At 37.5% G+C, this 19,267-nt stretch overlaps 1 protein-coding gene across 5 annotated transcripts in view; it reads right to left on the minus strand.

Moving 5' to 3' along the window:
- PARPBP (PARP1 binding protein) overlaps nucleotides 1-19,256 on the minus strand; it is a 38,687-nt gene extending 19,431 nt beyond the window's left edge. For 2 of the 5 annotated variants that reach the window (XM_064155446.1, XM_064155451.1), the window contains exons 1-6: nucleotides 19,077-19,236; nucleotides 17,722-17,874; nucleotides 16,449-16,679; nucleotides 15,652-15,762; nucleotides 14,068-14,238; nucleotides 13,457-13,611 (exon numbers count right to left, since the gene is read on the minus strand). In XM_064155446.1, the coding sequence (XP_064011516.1) occupies nucleotides 13,457-13,611; nucleotides 14,068-14,238; nucleotides 15,652-15,762; nucleotides 16,449-16,679; nucleotides 17,722-17,871 (818 nt within the window). In that variant the 5' untranslated portion in view covers nucleotides 17,872-17,874; nucleotides 19,077-19,236. Of the gene's footprint in view, nucleotides 1-13,456; nucleotides 13,612-14,067; nucleotides 14,239-15,651; nucleotides 15,763-16,448; nucleotides 16,680-17,721; nucleotides 17,875-19,076 lie in introns of all 5 variants that reach the window. The other 3 variants (XM_064155447.1, XM_064155449.1, XM_064155450.1) reach the window with 3 other exon arrangements.
- Between the last annotated feature and the right edge of the window lie 11 nt (nucleotides 19,257-19,267).

Below are 19,267 nucleotides of genomic sequence, written 5' to 3' on the forward strand. Positions count from 1 at the left end.
ATTTAACAGCCTATTTGATTTTTGAGTGTTTTGCCTATCACAAAAGTGCTTCAAATTATTGTTCTGCTTTCCATCAGATTTAGATAGTAATAAGACTAGATGGACATCGTTGTTTGCCATGAAGGTATATGCTACTTATCTCTTTTCATCAACTATCAAAAATGCCTACAGAAAAGAACTTAATTATGAAATGTCCACACAGTTTGGCATGAAAAATATTAATTATTAAATGTGATATAAGCATTGTAGGTCAGTCCTTCTTATAAAAGGATAAGAAGGCATGGGTGAGTGCACCCAAATTGTGTTACTCTGGCTATTTCATTTTGTGGTACTACACTTTGAACTGTCTACACTGTATGCATGACAGAGTACTTGCAGGATCACAACTATCAGATCTCTCCCCAGTGAAACTGAGTGATTAACAGTTGCAGTTGTACAGATGATGCTCCAAAAGGCATTATTGAGAGTGTGATGCCATGTCTTGATCCCTCAGACCTGCAAGATCCACATTATATAAAAAGGCAAATGTACAAGGCTGCATTATCCTGAAGTATCAAAAAAAAAAATCAATTCAATAAATAAACAAATATCATTTCTTGAAGAATCACAAGTGACTGAGGATCATGTGACAACATGCTTTGATTTTCCTGGTGAATGAGAAAAAGCAGTTACAATTACAAAATTTCCACTGGCCATTTAAAAATGCATCTTTCCACCTGAACAATGTTGCTATAAATCAGCAAAATAACAGAATTTATTATAACTGTGATTGTATTCCAAGTGTGATCTAGAACTCCAAGTGTGAGGAATTAAATGCTCATTTTTCAAGCATATAGGAGGTATGAAGGCAGGAAGTACTAACCATAAGGCACTACTATGAACTACAGCTATGAAGCAGATTCAGCAAGTTATCTAGAGCATCACAGATCTTATCTCAGAGATTATGAAAAGCTGTACAGAGACAAAGCATGTCTTGATTATTTTAATGGAGATAAGTTAAAAGTATAATAGTTTTATCCAGTACCTACATAAAATATTAAGTCAAAAACTATGTTTTACCATTGTTTGAGATGGAGCAAATAAAGCATTACAAGAAACAGGCAGCCCTCCTACCTCATAATGCAACTCTTATCAGAGCTTTAAGTCACATACTGTTTGCAAACTTTATCATTACTTTTCCAGTAGTAGCCTCAGAACATGAACTCACTATCAAGACTGATGAAGTTGATTATAATCAAGATTCCACTCACACCACCAAGCAATTGTTTATCTATTGCTGAACATCACTTACATAAAAGGACTGCAGGAACTTTCTCTTCCAGTTCAAGGAATATTTATATATTTTTGCTAGTTATTTCTAGATCTAGTTATTCCTTTGTATAATATTTCCATGACCAAGAACCAATTAGTATTAAAACTAGTGATCAGGGTCAAGACTCCTGAGTACTAAAATAAATAATATTAATTTTGGAAAAATATCATCTTGCATTAATTACCTCCTCCATATCAACCCTGAACTGCAATTTGAGAGTGAGACAGCACTCAATGTTTTTCTCTGTTCTTACAAGGCGTGTGTTTATTTCCAATTGTAGTCAAGATCCTGTGCTTGTGGACCCTTCTTTTGAAGTTGTACATATTTCATACCTTTAGAGTAACAGATTCTGCGGTGGAAGTAGTAACTCAAAAAGTGAAAACAAGTAAAAAAATACCACCACAATCCCAGCTTCCAGTCATGACATTTTTGAACAAAACCAAAATTCACTAAATCTAGATATGCTTGCAATGCTAAGTTCAGTTATGAGAGTGATTTCCTGATGGTTTTTTTTCCTAATATAGGCTTTATAAAACAAGCAAAGAGTAGCAAAAAGAGCAATTTTGTTAATTCTGAATTCCTGCTCTAAGAACTCTTTGTTAGCAGTCAATCTGCTTCACTGAGTTGCCTTAATTCATCTTCACTTCCCAATTAACCTGCAATTTCTTTTCCCAGACTTTAAGAAATACTAGCCACTTTCCCACAACATCTAATAATTTGACAGGACAGACAAATTTAAAAGATCTGTAGAATGTTAAATCCCACCTTTAACAGCAGGAGTACCAAAGCTTTTTTTCTCCCTAAGAGCTAGGTTTATAGTCCAAACCAAAGCAGAAATGCAGCAAGTTGAGTACCACTAAAACATAAGTCTATATAGCTCAGACATCAGCAAATATAACAAAATTACTCCATATATGTATTTGCACACCCTGATCTCATGAGCTGTTATTGGTACCTATGGTGGAGTGTAGATGTATCTATGATGATGTATTTCACAGCTCTGCTGAAAACTCAAAGCAATGGCAGTGGCTTGAGTACTTTAAGTGGCAGAGGCGAGAGGGAAGATGATTAATTTCTCATCTTCCTCCATGCTCCTGCCTACTTGCCCTAAAGGAATACATTTCTTTCAATTTGCAAGGTATATTTTGTGCACATTAAGTTCTGAAGATTAATTTTACAATTCTAGTCAGGAGATCCTCCATCAAATGAAAATGTCAACATTTGTATAAAATAGGCAGAGCTAGGCAAGAATAGGAATTGAGTCAGAGAAAAACTAGTTTGTTTATATTGTTCTCTGTTAAAATACAGGGAGGGAATCGGGCCAAAGAACTTATTGTTTTAGCTTGTTCTGGCTGAAAAAGACTCCTGTAAGTAACTGAAAACCTGAAGCTAACTTGAAACTCCCCCCCACCTTCCCCAGTCAAAATCAAGTATAGGCACACAATTATCATCTTTGACTGCTATCTGTAAAAGCTTATTCAATTCACATTTGGTTTGCAGGCTTGGTTAAATAGAAAAACTTGTGCTTTGCAGAGATTTAAACACAATTTATACACTTAAAAAAAAAAATAACAGCATGGAGTCTCTCTGCACACAGGTTGAGAACCATCTTGGTCTTAGAAAGGGTAATAACAGACAATTTTTTAAAAGAAAGAAAAATTTGCTAGTCTATCTCTGCTCCAAAACCTACAATTCAGTATAACCACAAGGGAAGGAAAAGTTCAGGGGTGAGAAACAAAACAAAATAAAACAAAACAAAAAAAAAAAAAAATCACCCTGTGCAATTTGTCAAGAGGCAAGACAAAAATGCTACCAAAGAAAAGTTTTGCCTCAGAGATGCATACATAAACTGCAGCCAAGGCTCCAGATGCATCTTGCCAAACTTCTTTATTTGCCTCAGCCCTAAACAGGCACTTGCCAAAATAATATCCTCAAATGAGAAAAATACTGTGCTGAACCTAGAAATCCAAGACAAACAAACAGGTGAAGGGATTGACTGAAGTTGCCTTTGCAAGCCAGGTTCAGATCTTTCTGTTTATCTTTAAGTTATCTACATCATTATAATTTCCATACATATTCAAGTATGCATGTTGGAAGAAAAAGTATTACACGTGTAGCACTGGGCATCAGTTAAAAAATCAGATAATAATCATGTGCTTAATTTAAATGCAATGCTCTGTATAGGACTCAACTCTCATGTAGTTTTTTACTGAAAGGAAAAAAAATAACCACAAAACATGTTCTATGTTTATTTTCTTGTTTCTACTACCTAATGCCAACTAAGGACATTTGCTATTTGAAGTAGAGTTCATTTAATCTCTTTTTCTCCCTGTTTTGCTGCTTCTTTTCCAGGAAAAAGTTCCAGGTCCCCTCAGATACACACAGTATTAACTGAATCAAAGAAAAGGAAAAGTTTATTCATACTTCAACTAGAAATTATATAACAGGTCAAGACATAAAATGCTGATCTAATGGGTCTGGATTAGTACTGAAGCACTGTGCCATAGCTTATGTCATTTTACACCAGGATATGATATAACAAAGTAAGTTACATTGTAGGGTTTGGTTTTTACCCTTGAATGTAGTTATAAAATATTGAATCCACCTCACAAATATTTCCAAGCTTACTACATAAAGTCTTAACTGACCACATCTGTCAGTTTTGAAACTGTAAAATAGAACTATAATTCAACAATAAGTGTAACAATTTTAGTAAAAGCAGTCAAGTTACCTGAGCTACTTTGGATTCACTAGTAGCATTTCATTGTTAATTAGCATTAATAGGATTAAACAAAAACATGATAAAATGAAATGTGGTGATAAAAAACGATGCCTTTTTGGTTTGTAGGAGGGAGTTGTAGTTGGGGTTTGTGGTTTTGTTTATTTTTGTGTTTGTGGGGGAGAGAGGAAAGCAGGTGACTGCAAACCTAAGCACTGTGTTGTGGTGAATAGTCCTAAAGGACATAAAAATGAGCTTAAGCATGTCCAGTTTTATTTACCTGCCTGTCTGCATTGCAGCCAGAGGTGGGAACACAGGACAAGAGAAACCCAGGCAACTTAGTTTCTTTGCCTGTGAGGGGTTTCATGGGGACCGCAGCCCTGTCCCTTGGTAGGCATATGTGGCCCCATTCTATGGAAGACAACAGCCTATGGGTTCTTCCATTTCTGTGTCTACTTGGGTGATTGCCAGAGGTGATTGTGTGGTCAATGAGACCATTGGCCTCAGCCATTACCCTATAAATGGGGGTGAACAGGGAAAAGGGTCTGGCGTGCTCGTTCATTCCTCGCTGATCTGCCACTTGTCCGCCCGTCGCCTCAGCCACCTCAAGCCACCTCAGCCAGCAGCTAATTCCACTTTGTGGCCCACGTGGAGTTGCTACAGGACTTCTGTTGAATATTTTCCTGCCTATGTTTTTGGGCCACGGACATTAGGACCAGTGAGTATTCTCCATTCTTTGTTCAACTTGCTAAAGGATTTTAATCAGCCTCACAAGCGGCGAATTAAGCGGCAGGACTCTCTATCAAAGACATCTTCTGAAATTAGTTGTGGTGGTTTAGGTGTACTCCGCCCCCCCACACTTTAGAAGTACCCAAACTAGACTCAGCCATCTCTGGGAATATAAATGAAGCTATTTATTTACAGCTAGCACAATATACAAGCAGATATTTACAGTATATACAGTTATATACAGAAATATACAAATGAAAAGGTAATACAGAAACACAACTCCCCTCCCAGAAACCTGAGTCCCCAGGAGGGGCTCTCAACCACCCCTGCACCTTCCCCCCTCTCAACCTTACCCCAGTCCTAAGGAAGAATAGAGGTTCAGCCAAGAGGTTAAGGAGCAAGGTTAGTGGCAGATGAGGTTGGGGAGATGCAGCTCAACAAAGCCCAGCCCGAAAGTGAAGTCAAAATGGCGAGAGTGTTATCTAATGTTTACTTTCTTCTCCTTCAGCAAGACTCGGAGGGAAGGAGACATCACCACTGTTTTCCTTTCACAGCCTATCATCTAGTTCTTTGCACTGAAACATTCTAGCCTGCTTCAAACTAGCACATCAGTCAAAATTCCATTGTACATAGACGTTCTGTGAAATAGCTCTGCTAACCGCATCCAAGAACTTGTGTGGATAGCTGTAAACAAGTTTGTGGGAATTATTTTGTGTATATTAATAAATATTTCATAACTTTTTAATTTGCCTCATGGCATTTTATCCCAAACTCAGATTTCAACTAGTCCCATTTACAACATGTGTTAATGCATGCATCTCAGGCAACTGGAGGCACTGTCCCTGGGGGTCTTCAAGAAAAGACTGGATGAGGCACTTAGTGCCATGGTCTAGTTGATTGGATAGGGCTGGGTGCTAGGTTGGACTGGATGATCTTGGAGGTCTCTTCCAACCTGGTTGATTCTATGATTCTATGAACTAAGCTTTCAGTAGCAGCCTCTGAGTGTTCAGTTTTAGAGACAATGTTCAGTTAACTTTGTTTTTAATTAAAGATCTCCCAAACATTTTAAACAAAAAGGAGGGATGGCTTACTGTCTTCAGTATGAACCAGCACTCAAAGAGGAGTACACAGTTCAGACAGGATTCATCTCACTTGAACTATGCACAGAAAAATTAGATGACTACATGAAGATTAAATCAACAACATGTTTAAAATGTTGTTTTAGAAGCGCTGAGGCCAATGACAGTTTTAAAAGATAAACAAAAATCAAACAACTAGACACAAAACTACAATGCAAACCTATCTGTAAACTAGGCATTGATAAATCCTATCTCACTGATTGTTTCTATGAAAAGTTCTCAGACCTTGTGCTTCCTTGAACCCTCTTGCCTTGAATCATCAATATCTCAATCCTACCTATTTGTATCTCATTTTTCTTATCAAACTGTCTATTTCTTACATTGAGGTAACTCATTTATAAGAAAGTGATTGCAAACCTTATCTGATTTGCTCCTATCACGATTATCACAGAGAAGCTCCTCTTCTTCCCTAAATAATATCAGCAAGACCTCTTCTTACAGAAGTGGGGCCATAGCATGCAAAGTTAATGCAATGCAGAAGCACTTATTTTCTGGATTTTTTAAAGTTTATTTTTCTTATTAGAAAAGAAAGCTAGAATTAGAATACAGAAGAAAAAAACAAAGAACTGAGGATGTGGACAATATTCAAAACCTGATAAGGAGAAGAGATTCTTAAGGCCCGTTCCAAAAACAGTACAATAGAATTTTGATACATTCTTTACTAAGACAAAATTTTGTTCATTCATTTTAACTTTTCCAAGAGTGATAAAAAGTAAATGATAAACAGTTAATTTGGACAGTGGCAACAAATATCTTAAAACAGATTATAAGTTTCTAGAGATTTTGGGCTAGAAAGGGATCAGAACCTTTTTTTTCCCCATGGTTTTTCAATTCAGAACTATATGAAGCAATCTAATCCTATTCTCAGATGGAAAGAAGCAGGATGTCATCTACCTGGATAGAAGAGTGGGACAGAATTTATCTAAGGAACAATACAAAGTGCAAATATTCTTAATAGAAAAGTAACTGTACCTTTAAAGCAAACCCAGGTTTTTTTTCTAATTATATGTATATATTTTTTGAAAATGTACAATAAAATAGTACAGTGAACTTATCTAGACTATAAATGTCTCTGTATAAATAAATATATCCAAACATTCATAGTGAAAAATTCCACTGCAAACAATTGACACATGCATTTTTACTCAAATCCACAGTAAAAGCACTTTTTTTTTTTAATCCCATTGCTAAGTATTCTCTCAAGTCACTTCTATCACTTTCACTGCATTGCCCAAATTTTCTTGGTGGAAGAAACCAGCAGCACTTCCTCGTGAAGTGCCAGGTAAAATATCTAGTACCGTCCCAAGAATTTATGGCAAAAAAAAATTACGTTGGTGTTCTGTCAGCAACTGATCTGACAAAGATTAATGTTGGGTATTCTCCATACGAAGCAATGCTCAAATTTAGTGAGTAAGTTACTGTAAAATTAAACAAGCATCCTTCTCAAAAGATTCTGCATGAGCAGCCATATATAGTCCATGCCACAGTTCCATTGTCCCACCGTAATACATTCTACTTAGTAGTCCCCTCTAGACATGTGCTAGTTTGAAGCAAGCTAGAACGTTTTGGTGAAAAGAACTAGATTACAGGCTGTGGAAGGAAAACAATGGTGATGTCTACTTCACTCATAGGCTTGCTGAGACATATAACAACATAAAACAAAACATAGATAACCACCTCTCACTCGGGCTGCTGGCTGAGCTGCATCTTACTTTCTAACATCACTGCTCATTTCTTTGGCTAAGCCACTTTGCTTCCTAACCCCCTGGCCAAACCTCCATTCTTCCTTGGGACTGGAGTAAGGTTGAGAGGGGTAGGGGTGGTTGAGAGCCCCTCCTGGGGACTCAGGTTTCTGGGAGGGGAGTTCTGTTTCTGTATTACCTTTTACCTTGTATATTTCTGTATATAACTGTATGCACTGTAAATATCTGCTTGTATATTGTGTCAGATGTAAATATAAGCTTCATTTGTATTTCCAGAGCAGACTGAGTCTAGTCTAGGTGATTTCTAAAGTGTGGGGGGGGAACATTTAAACCATCACAAGACTTAATCACTTCCCTACAATTTACTGAAAGATATCATAAGTGGAATTACAGGCAGAGCGCTGTTAAAATTGCTTCTTCAACATGGATTAAAGAAACGCCATGGAAACAGCTGAACGAGTAGTTTGATATCTGCATGATGGTGTAACAGTTCTCAGTCCAGAACTGATACAGAAGTGTATATACTGAACCACAACCTCCGTGTCTTTTTAATTAAAGAACTACACTTGAGTTTCAATATCTAGGACATAATGGTCAGTGTATTCTGCAGCATCATCTTAAATTAGGAAAGTAAGAAAGGGACAGCAAATTAAATGCAGTACTGTACAACTGAGGCATTTGAGATGCCATATTTCAGCTGTGATGTCTTATGTTTTCAAACAAGGGTTTCTATTTTCTTGCAAATCCAACTGAAACCACAATTTGGCTTATTTTTAAAATGTCCTCTTAAAATATTTTAAAATGTTCTCAACATTAAGTCAAAATCAAGATAACCATATTAAAGTATATATATCCACTATAAAGTTAAATTTGTAGGTAAAGCGGATAATTTACTTCAAATTTACATTAAAGCATGTAAGCCTTTGAAGCAGCAAGCATTTTCAGGGATAACTTTTAAAGAATCTGGCTTAAAATTATATTACTTCTTTTTCCTTATAATCCTTTTCTTACACAAGCCTTTCTGACAATTTTCTATGTCTTCAGAAATCAAGAGCACAATTAAATGTCATAAGCACAATTAAATGTAGTAGAATCACAGCATAGTCACTAACTTCCATTGTAAATATTTAAACACCAACATCTTCATTTCAATAATGCCCTGAGATGAGAAACTAAGATGAGTGTCTTCTCAGTGCTTTACTGAAAAGTGGCACATAGCAAATACTCTGAAACAGCATGACAAGGTTTATCCAGTAAAACACAAGTTTTAAGGCATATAAGCTCCTCACGGCTTCAAAACTACAAATTCATTGTAATAACCAGACATGGTAGGAGAGTCTGACTGCCGAAGTGCTATGAAGGATGAATACAAGCTGTTTCGGAAAGACAAGATTGAGAAATGCCCTCAATATGCAGAAGCAGCTTAGTGGTATGGAGGTGCTCCTCTATTGGACACACGAGGCACTTCGAATTGCGGCGACAGTCTGTTACAGACAACACAACACACACGAGGAAACAGGCAAAATATTATGAAAGCAACTCTCATCAGCTTTGTATCGAAGTCTGGTTCTTACAGGGCATCTTGTTACTACTCCAACAAAAAAATGGGATGGTAGTAGTCAAGCTTTCTAGAGGGTGTCAGATGTATTGAATGAGTGACACATGTGTGTAGCCCCATATAAGTCTGCTAGTCACTAACAAGGGAGCATTACTAAGGAATGTGGAAAGGAAAAAAAAAGAAACAAACATGAAAAATATGAATGGTAGCCTCTAATGCATCAATCAGTAAGTACTACAGTTCAAGATCCTAGGGAAGGTGTGGAAAGTAAATTGCACAGTATAGACTGGGGCTTTAGGAAAGCAGACTTCAGTTTATTCAGTGAACTGGTACATGGAATCTCATGCAAGAAAACTCTATAGGCAGAGATATTTAGAAGAAATGGGCTCACATGAATCACGTGAAATTCAATAGGACATGCAAAGCCTCAGAAAGAGGTAAGTCTTTACAACAATACAGGCTGGAGAGCAGCACTATGTAAAAAGAACCTACGGGTCTTGGTGCATGTTCAGCAAGCTAACCGTGAGCCAGGAGTGTGCCTTGGCAGCAAAGAAAGCCAACAGTATCCTTGGCTGCATCAACAGTAGCGTAGCCAGTAGTCTGAGGAATGTGATTATCCCTCTCTAATCAGTGCTTGTTGGACCAAATTTAGAATCCTGCATCCAGTTTTGGGCCCCCAGGTCCAGGAAAGATCCTGATAAACTAGAGAAAATGCAGCAGGGGATTGCCAAGATGGTTAGGGAAGCATGCCCTCTGAGAGGCAGCTAAGGGAACAGTTTGTTCAGGCCAGAGAAGACTTCAGGGGAATCTCGTAACAGCTTTCCAAGACCTACAAGGAAGTAATCAAGAAGATGGAGCTGGGCTCCTTATGTAGAGAGTTAATGGAAAGAAAAGAGACAACAGGCATAAAATGGAACAAGGGAGATCCCATCTTGATGTAAGGCAAATAAAACAACTTTTCGCCATTAGGACACTCAAGCAGTAGAACAGGTTGCCGAGAGGAAGACTGAAAATCTCCAAGGATGGTGAGCATATGAAGGTTGACTAGACAAGGCCCTGGTTAATCTAGGCTAACTCTATAACTGAACACGCTTTGACCACATATTGGACCAAAAGCCTCCTGATTTTCCTTCCAACTCAAAGGATTCTGTGATCCTAACTTTAAGGAGTCCTCGACATCATGTTTTGCACACACTTGCATAGCTTTTCAGAAACTTTAGAACACAAAGCTCCAAGGCTCAATGAATGCTATCCAATTAATGCAAAACTTTCATCACAAGACCAGATAAAACCTCTTACACTTTCTCAAATGCTACTGCAACTCCAGATGCAGTCACAGCTTCACAAAAGGCAGCACATAAGAGACAGCATTTTCCCTGCCCAGGAAAAGCTCAACGCACTAATATACAACTAGATTTGGTCGTGTGCGTGTAACTTCTACAACTGACTGTGGAAGACAACTCACGGGGCTGAAATGGAAGCTCGTTCCCAAGCATCACACTGGGTAAGTGTGCTGAGGGAAACAATACAGCAAAGCGCACATCGAAGGAGCTACCAACGTGAGCTGTGCAATACTGTCACCTAGTGGCCTGCAGAGAAGTCAGGGCTCAATTCAAGAATTCACTGCCCATCAACTTTGCTGCCCTACGCAACCAGTACAGAGGTCTAAAACATATATATGCATATACACATATCTATACGAGCCAAAAAGTACAGCGAGCAATAAGATAAATGCCTTTCCATCGTTTGCAAACCTGAAAAAAATCACTCCAGACCTGGAATAAGAAAGTACTTCTCAGATACGAGGAGCATTATTGCCAGACTTAGAAGAATTCCAGAGTAATGGATGAATATCACATTTTTTCATTTGTACCAACAGAAGAGAGTTTCCATATTCTCAGGTGTATAATAATCACCCACTTCATTGACAAATACAATGTTGGAGTTTCTTGTCAAGAAACAGATGGAAGTCAAACATACAAGCTCTTTATTTACGGCATAAACACTGTACATAATCTGTAAAGTTTGAGGATTGGAGGAGCCTCCTAGAACAATACCAAGTGTTCAATGCTACCGATTCTTGAAAGATTAGAGATTTCTTCTGATCTTAGACTGGAGATTAGAAGAGAACTTGAAAGTACTACTTTCTGCTCAGAGAACGCACCTTGAAACTACTAAAGCTCACTACATCTTTCCATTTCTCCTACTTTCAGGTCTGCTTATGCTTTGTGCCATATTTGAATCAACAGTAGTTTCACTAAGTTTCCACTCTGACAGCTTCCCTTTTCCTCATCTCATCTACTGTTCACTTTCTTAGCCAAATGACTTGGGGATGAAAAACATTTTTATTATTCTCCATAGGGTAGCAGATACTTGGCTGCACTCTATCTCCTACTATGCTCAAAATATTCTTCAGCACATCCTATCCCTGTCTAACAACTTCATTTATTAGGTTTCCAAAGCAAAGGAACTTGACTCAGACAAATTAAAAGAAGTCTCTTTTCAACATGTGTTCCACAATGATCTGATATTTACTTGGCTGTTTTGTAATTTATGCAAGTTTCCTAAGGTCTTCACTGTAACAAGATGAAACTGAAACAAACTTCTGTTCATTAAGTAAACAAACAAAAATACTGCATTTTTCTTGTGGCACAACAAACACTGTGACCTGAAGTTCACAGTTTGGTTAATCTCTACATCAGAGTCTACATCTAGTTTGCTCTTAGCTTTCTCAGCAGACTTCTAAAGACTAAGCAAGTGAAACTTTTCCTGCACTGCTGCCTCTTTTTGTCTTCCCTCTTCTTTTTAAATTACAGGATTGAAATACCTAGAGAAGTTCCTTATGTAAAACTGCATCTTCAGGAATTCATAATAAACATCCAATCAGATGCAGGGCATAAATCAATAGTCCTCACTCACATGGCTTGCAAAGAGTTAAGAAAAGTATTAGTCCTACAATATTTGAGAATTTTAATATACTAATGAAGATCCTGACAAAGACAGCCCGCTGACTGGTATAGTTCTGTAAGTCTTGTAGATGTATCTACAAAAACAATAGTAGTATTTCACATTAGGAAGTTATAAAGCCTGTACATAGTACCAGAGACTCTGGGAACACCACAGTATAGCTAGCTTTCATTCTTGGTCAGTGAGCAAGTGTATGCATGCCATCTAATGAACACTCTGGAATCCAAGTGGAGAGACTATGTACCAAAAGTGGTATACCAGGTGTACAGCAGAGAAAGCAACAGAATAAATAGCTGAATGCCAAAAGAATTTCCAAGCTCCAGAAAATTTCACCTATTAGAAACTGATAATTGCCAGCCTACTGTAATTTTTTTCCCCACATGCCTTAACCAAACGGGTAATTAACAAGACATAGCATTTTGTTACACGCTGCTTAACTGTGTGTATGTGAAAAAGTGATCTTTGTACCCTAAAAAGTAATTTCATGCACAATAATGTTTTCCATTTCTCATTCTTATCAATGTACAATAGTAGATACGATTTAAATTTTTAAAAAAACCCCTATACATTAGAACTTGAATTAAAAAAAAAATTTACCAGCACAGAGGCTATGGTCTCCAGGATGTTGAAATGAAAGAAGCAGCAATATTAAAAAGTAAAACAAAAACTGCAAAACAGATTCAGAAATACTTCTCACTTTCAGCTTCAAAATTACCTGAGCAGTAATTTAAATATTGCTAAATTCTATAATGCTTAAGAAAATTGCTTCTCTTTCTGTACTAATGGCAGCACTTACACCAATTCAAAGGCCTGTGTTACACTCAAACTTCTCTCTAAAGCCCCATTTTTAAGCCTGCCCAAAAGAGAGGCCTCAGGTCTTCAAAAACATTTAGAATCGCTGACTTCACCAGACCCTTCCTAAGGGATAACTCCTGTGCTTCACTGACATAGTTAGAAATAAATTAAAGGCTGAATAACCTACTCCATTTGTTAGCATCAATACTCCTTTTAATAAGGAATACCAAAGCAACAATGAGCAAGAAATAAAGCATGTATGCATTTATATACTTACCACACCTGCAAGGTTGAAATCTTTGGAAGTTTACAACTAAGAAAGTAACCATATATAGATTTGATTAAATTCAATACAAAGTGTGACCTCAAAAACCTGTGAAGTTTACCCCAACTGTTTTTCAAATATTTGCATTTTCCTAATAGCACTTACATTAATTATTATTTTCTTTCATTCCCCTTCCTTGAGACACATACACAATCAGAAAACAATACATCAGGTGCTTAACAAGACAAAAAGAACTTAAATTCTATTACCTTGGGTTTAAGATTTCACCAATGATTTCCTGCAGTTTGTCAATAAAGTTTACAAAGTTTGCAAGTCCCTTTACATGGGCTTTTAAAGGACCAAATAATGAAGATGCACAGCCTCTTCCTCCAAGTTCTACTGTTCGGATAAAGGATGTTGCCATCTAGAGAAGAAATATTCAGATCCATTGAGTCAACCACTGACAGGGGTGAAAACTGATACATAGCAGCAGCTAGAGAAGAGACCAGTGGAGAAAGGAGGCCAAGCTAGAGCAGGTTTGTTCAAAGGACTTGTGACTTCATGAGGACCCCACACCAAGGCAGTCTGCCCCTGAAGGGCTGCACCTTGCAGAAAGGACCCAAACAAGAGCAGTTAGCGAAGAACTACCATATGTATAAGATCCTATACAGGAGGGACCCCATGCTGAAGTAGGCGAAGAATGGGAAGCGTTATCTCCCTGTAGAGGAAGGAGTGGCACTTGGGAAGTCCCAGTGTTTATGGTGGTATTTGTCTTGGCTTACAAATGTCAGTCTTGCATATGACATTAAAACAGTATTTCATATTTATAGATCTATTTCATTGCCTTTGATATACAGTAAGTTTCATTTGACACACATACCAGGAAAATTGACATTTTTCTCTCTTGTGAGGCATGTTTTAGGTTAGTGAAGGCTTCTCTATCAAGTCCTCTGTCAGGTACATTTAGAATATGAGCCAATGCCAGATCATCCTTAGAATTCACCAACAGGCTTAAATATGAGCAAATGCACTTCTTTGCCAGGATTGCCACCTGTACAAGAAAGCATCACATAAACTGGTCATGCTGCTAAATTATGTTTCTTTTTTAAAAGGCTAATTATGTACATACTGATAAGATTTTTGGAAGAGTAAGAATTTCACATTGCATGATTTCAAAATGTGATTTATATACTGATATTGTGAAAATATTGACCATACAAGCACAATTAATATGTTAAAGTTACATATACTGTACTGAATATTCACAAAGTATTTGAGAGTCAGTATTCACTACCTACTAAAAACTGGCAATCAATATCTACACAAACTTCTTCAGGTAATAGTTTCTCCCTTAGGATAGAAAAGGAATAACATTACTGACCCATGTGAGGATTTGTCCTTCACCAGCTCTATGCCAGCTCCAGTAATTTTTTTCCCCATGACTCGCAGGGATTCTCAATCACAAAAAAATCCACCATTCATAAATGGTGACCCAGTTACATCCACATAACCAATTAAAAACCAAAACATTTTAACTTCTTATATTGCAGCACTGTTCTGGACCCTGTTAAAACAAAACTCCCAGACCTAAAGAATCTACATTTTTTTCCTCAAAGACAAGACCAAAAAGAGGCAATCAGCAAAAGGAAAGATAATGGTAACACCTGTATTTTCTGTGGCAGGTCTTCTGATTCAAGAAGATGAATACAAGAAAAACACAAGCAGAAAAAAAATTTAAAATAATTACAATCAAACATGTATATGACAATCTGAAGAGACAGATTTAAGAGGAGGAAAAAGGAGCAAAGGATATTTTTACTACACAGCAAGAAAATAATTACATCAGTGGTAGAAGCACTGTCTAGGGGAGAATCTTATTTCAGAAAATATTTTCTTGTTCAGAAATATTTTTAGTTCTGTCCAATTACTGAATTGAAGTTGTTTCTTATCATGAGAAAACTAAGTCTAGAAATGACTGAAGCTCCAGTATTTCAAGCATACAGTATCCTGAGGTTCTTGGTTTTAGGCTTGAAAAGATAAAAGGAAAGAATCCAGAATTCTCAGGAAGTCCTCAATGCCCTGCTGTGACAAACAAACCTTGTTTTCTGTGTTACAGCTACCACTACAGCAGCTATCCAGATCTTTCCCTTTATAACGAATAAAGACTAAAAAAATTAAATTGAAGAAGTTCATTTACCACATCTCCCTACAGCATTTGGCAAATCATTAACTGAGTTTTGTAGGAAAAAAAAAAGTTCCCTGGTGTTTCAAGGTAGATTAAATGTGTCTGCCATAAAAAGATTGTCTTCCAAAGTACAAATTTCTGTATTTGGTCCTTCCTATAGTAGTCTACCTATACTGAAGTTTGAATACACATTTTGTTTCTTTAACTTAGTGACATTTTAATACTGTTATATTTAATCTCTTGAGTGCATACAGAAAATTACAAAAGAAATATTTTTACCTTCACGTTCTCCTGGCCCTGACTTTTGACTGGCTTAGGAGGAGTAGAAAGAACAGAACCATTATTTTCTTGCACATTCATTATGCCAGAAATAAATTCCAACAGATGAACCTTTAATAAAAAGATTGGAAGGAACTTCAATATGAAGATGAGTCAAAAGCAAAAGGGGTATGAAAGCCTGATGAATCTATGATTCCATCATTAGTTTGCCAGTATTTTGAGGTTAACACAGCCCTTACAACCTACTTTTGGGTTTGATCTTTACAACTGTTTTAACAGAGAAATGAGGTGGAACATTCAAATTAACTTAGAAAATATATCTCAATTAGTTGTTAATACACTTGCACTAAAAGAAGATGCTTATGTCTTGGAGAACATTTAGTAAGTTATGTCATGTTTATGAAGAGCTAATTAATCAATCCAAGTTCTCGACTCTCCCCACGAAAACAGGAATGAAAAAAATGCAAAGTTAGGTAATGGTTGGACTTGGTGATCTAAAAAGTCTTTGGTTCTGTTCAGTAAGCTTTGTTTCAGTCTTATCAAAACTCTGAAGTTCATTTTTCAGTTCCATGTCTGGCAAAGTGCAATATACTTTCAGAAGAGCTGTCAGACCCTCCTTGTCCAATAGGACAATAGATTAAGATCTCTTTAAAAGTTTACTGAACTCATCTGCTTCTCCAGAAGAAGAGCAAAGTAACTTTCAAATTAAGAGCTCCTGTGTATATTTAGACATGTCATACATTCATAACTGGAATCATAAACACATCAAAACAGTATCAAACAAACAAAATACTTACAGGATCTATACTTCCATCTTCAGATATCAGCCCGAGATCACAGCACTTCTGATGTATGTCTATTAAATCTAACATACTGCTCCTTGCTAAGAAGGCATGATAGGCTTTTTTTACATCAGCATAATTTTCAGGTTCTTGCATGTTTTCATATGATAATCCCAGTTTGTCATGTAACAAATAGTTCCAAGTTTCCAAGACATCACCAAGTGATACTGTGAAATCTCCATGATGCTAATAGAACAAGAGGGGGGGAAGCAATAATAATCATGTTTTGCATTCAGCATGGTTTAAAAATAACTTTGAAATGAGTTGTATATATTTATCTTTTTTAAAAAGTTATGTAAATATTTATTATTTTTAAAAAGGCATACTTAGAGCTGAAGTTCTTCCAGTGCTGTGCCTTTACAGTTCAATGATGCTATATGCAGTTATTTGTTCCTGATCTTTAAAACACCAGGTATCTATATTGAATTTTACTCATAACAAAAGAGATATTAACTGTATGTTAATAGTGATTTATTTGCAGAAATGATTTTCAGCATGGTAGGCATCTACATCCCAGAGACAGTAAATATAGATGTATTACCTTGCTTCAAACAGTAATCTGGGAAAACATGTCATGGCCAAAAAAGAAGCAAGCTTTTATTCCTGTTAGTACAGTTACACTGTAGCATAACATTGATAATGCTACCACTTCCTCACCAGCACTTCCTCTTTCCCCTGAACTCTCTTGTTTCCTTACTGCTTCTACTTACATCCACCTATTTCACAACTACACTCCTCATTTTAATCTACACCCTGCTCTTTGATCTATATGCCTGTTAAACATCTTCAGCTTAGGTCCTTCTAATCCAATTAGACTTCAGAATGCATACAATAAATAGTTTTGTAACTGCAGCAAGTTTTCCAGTTTTCACTAAAGAAATAGACTTCACACCACTCGATTTATTACTATGCATCCCAAATGCCACAGTTCTACTCTGATCTACAACACATAAGAAACACTTAATGGTAATAAACATGATCAGGAAAAGTACTAGTATTTAACATTAAATACTTAAAACACTTCCATTCTTGCATCTGGTCTTGTGGTCCTTCTTCAAGTACTAAATCAACAGTGTGCTTAATCACACGAATTCCAATGCCTTGTTACATTTGAAGTTACACTGAAGTGACCAAACAGACATTTTAAGCAGGTACCAAGAAAAATCCCAGTAAGTGAACCACATTTGAGACATACTAAGTACCAAGATCATACTGCAGGAATGCTAACCTGTTTATTGACTTCAGCCATTGACAGTTGTAACGCCATCAGCATGTAGTCTGCTCCACATACAGTTGTCCTCTCAGAGTTTGAAAATAAATGCCATTGCCTTCTAAAACACTTGATCAAGTTGAGAATTTTTTGCTGGAAAGCAATCATTGTCTAGAGTAGCAGACAGGATTAAGAGAAATAAAAGAGAATATAGCTGTGCAAGAGCAGCTTCATCCCACAACAAGCCATGCAAATCCTGTTGTATGTTCTCGTAGCTCAAGTTCCTATAATGAACTCTCCCCCTTAAACCAAACATCTAGCAAGATGAAACTCATTGAATTAGTGAATCAACTGCAAAAATAAGGATTAAAAGTGCTTACATACAACGCTATCCTGAAGGCCTCATACTTTCCTTGTACACTACACCAATATAAAGAACAAACATAATCACAATGCTGTAGTCTTGTCTCTGAAAGCAGAGTCATGAATGTCTCAGAAGGTCTTTACTACCTGCATTCACTACACATTCAAACCAGTGGCTGTCAGAAAATTCTACACTTGGAAACAGAGATCTAACATTTCCAAAAAGTACCACATAAAGATTTCTTTGAGAAGGTTGTTTGGAGTTTGTGTGTGTGTTTTGTTGGGTTTTTGCTGTTGTTGGGTGGTTTTGGTGGGTTCTGCGTTGGTTTTGTCTGTTTGAATTCACTAAGACACTATCTCTCCTATTTCCTTTGAAAATGAGTTTCACTATCAGATTTGAATTTAATTACTTCATTCTTTGGTCCTTTTCACCTTGTTACATTTATCAAGATACAAGTACACGAGAACAAAAAACAGGCCTTATTTAGAGGTGTTATTTCCTGAAACACAGTTCCTTAACACTGTAGTAAGAGTACGGGAGTAAAACCCTCACCATTTACTTTCACAAGACAAAACCAACATTCCTGTTTATTTCACCCAGCTAGACAGAGTCCACAGCAAGTGCTTTGGTGATTGATATAATCAGGAAAAACCATCAAGAGTGGGAGAGAGGCAGGGAAAACAGGAAATATAAGGTAACAAGACTGCAAGATGAACTATACTTGCTCTCTAAAATGTTTGCAGGGAACACCCTACTTTATTAGTTTACGCTGACATGAACAAAACACGTGGACGGTTGAGGGTGAAACAGGCGAGTGGGTCAGTGCGGGGCAGACAAAAACCTCTCAGGAGGAGCTTCTCTTTCTCCCAGCCTCCAGGAGGTTTTCAAGGGGCTGTCACTCTGAACGAGCGCCCGCAAAATACGCCCCAGGCTCCACGAGTCCCTGTTACCATTAACGCCACCCCCATCCCGCCCTCCCAGCTCTGAGCTGCCTCAGGTACCCCCTCACCACGGTTCAGCCTTGCACAGCTCCCCCGCCTCAGGTAAAACGCGAAGTCGCCGCCGCAGCACCCCCGCCTCTCTCAGCGAAAACCACAAGCCGTACTCCCCCGCCGTACCCCGGCTGAGGAAGCTGTGCCCTTCCAGCGGAGCCAGCCGCCTGCCCGGGAGGCTGTAAGATGCTCCCCGACCTTCTCCGCG

This window comes from Pogoniulus pusillus, chromosome 15, assembly GCF_015220805.1.
Source record: "Pogoniulus pusillus isolate bPogPus1 chromosome 15, bPogPus1.pri, whole genome shotgun sequence".
NCBI classification, from domain to species: domain Eukaryota; kingdom Metazoa; phylum Chordata; class Aves; order Piciformes; family Lybiidae; genus Pogoniulus; species Pogoniulus pusillus.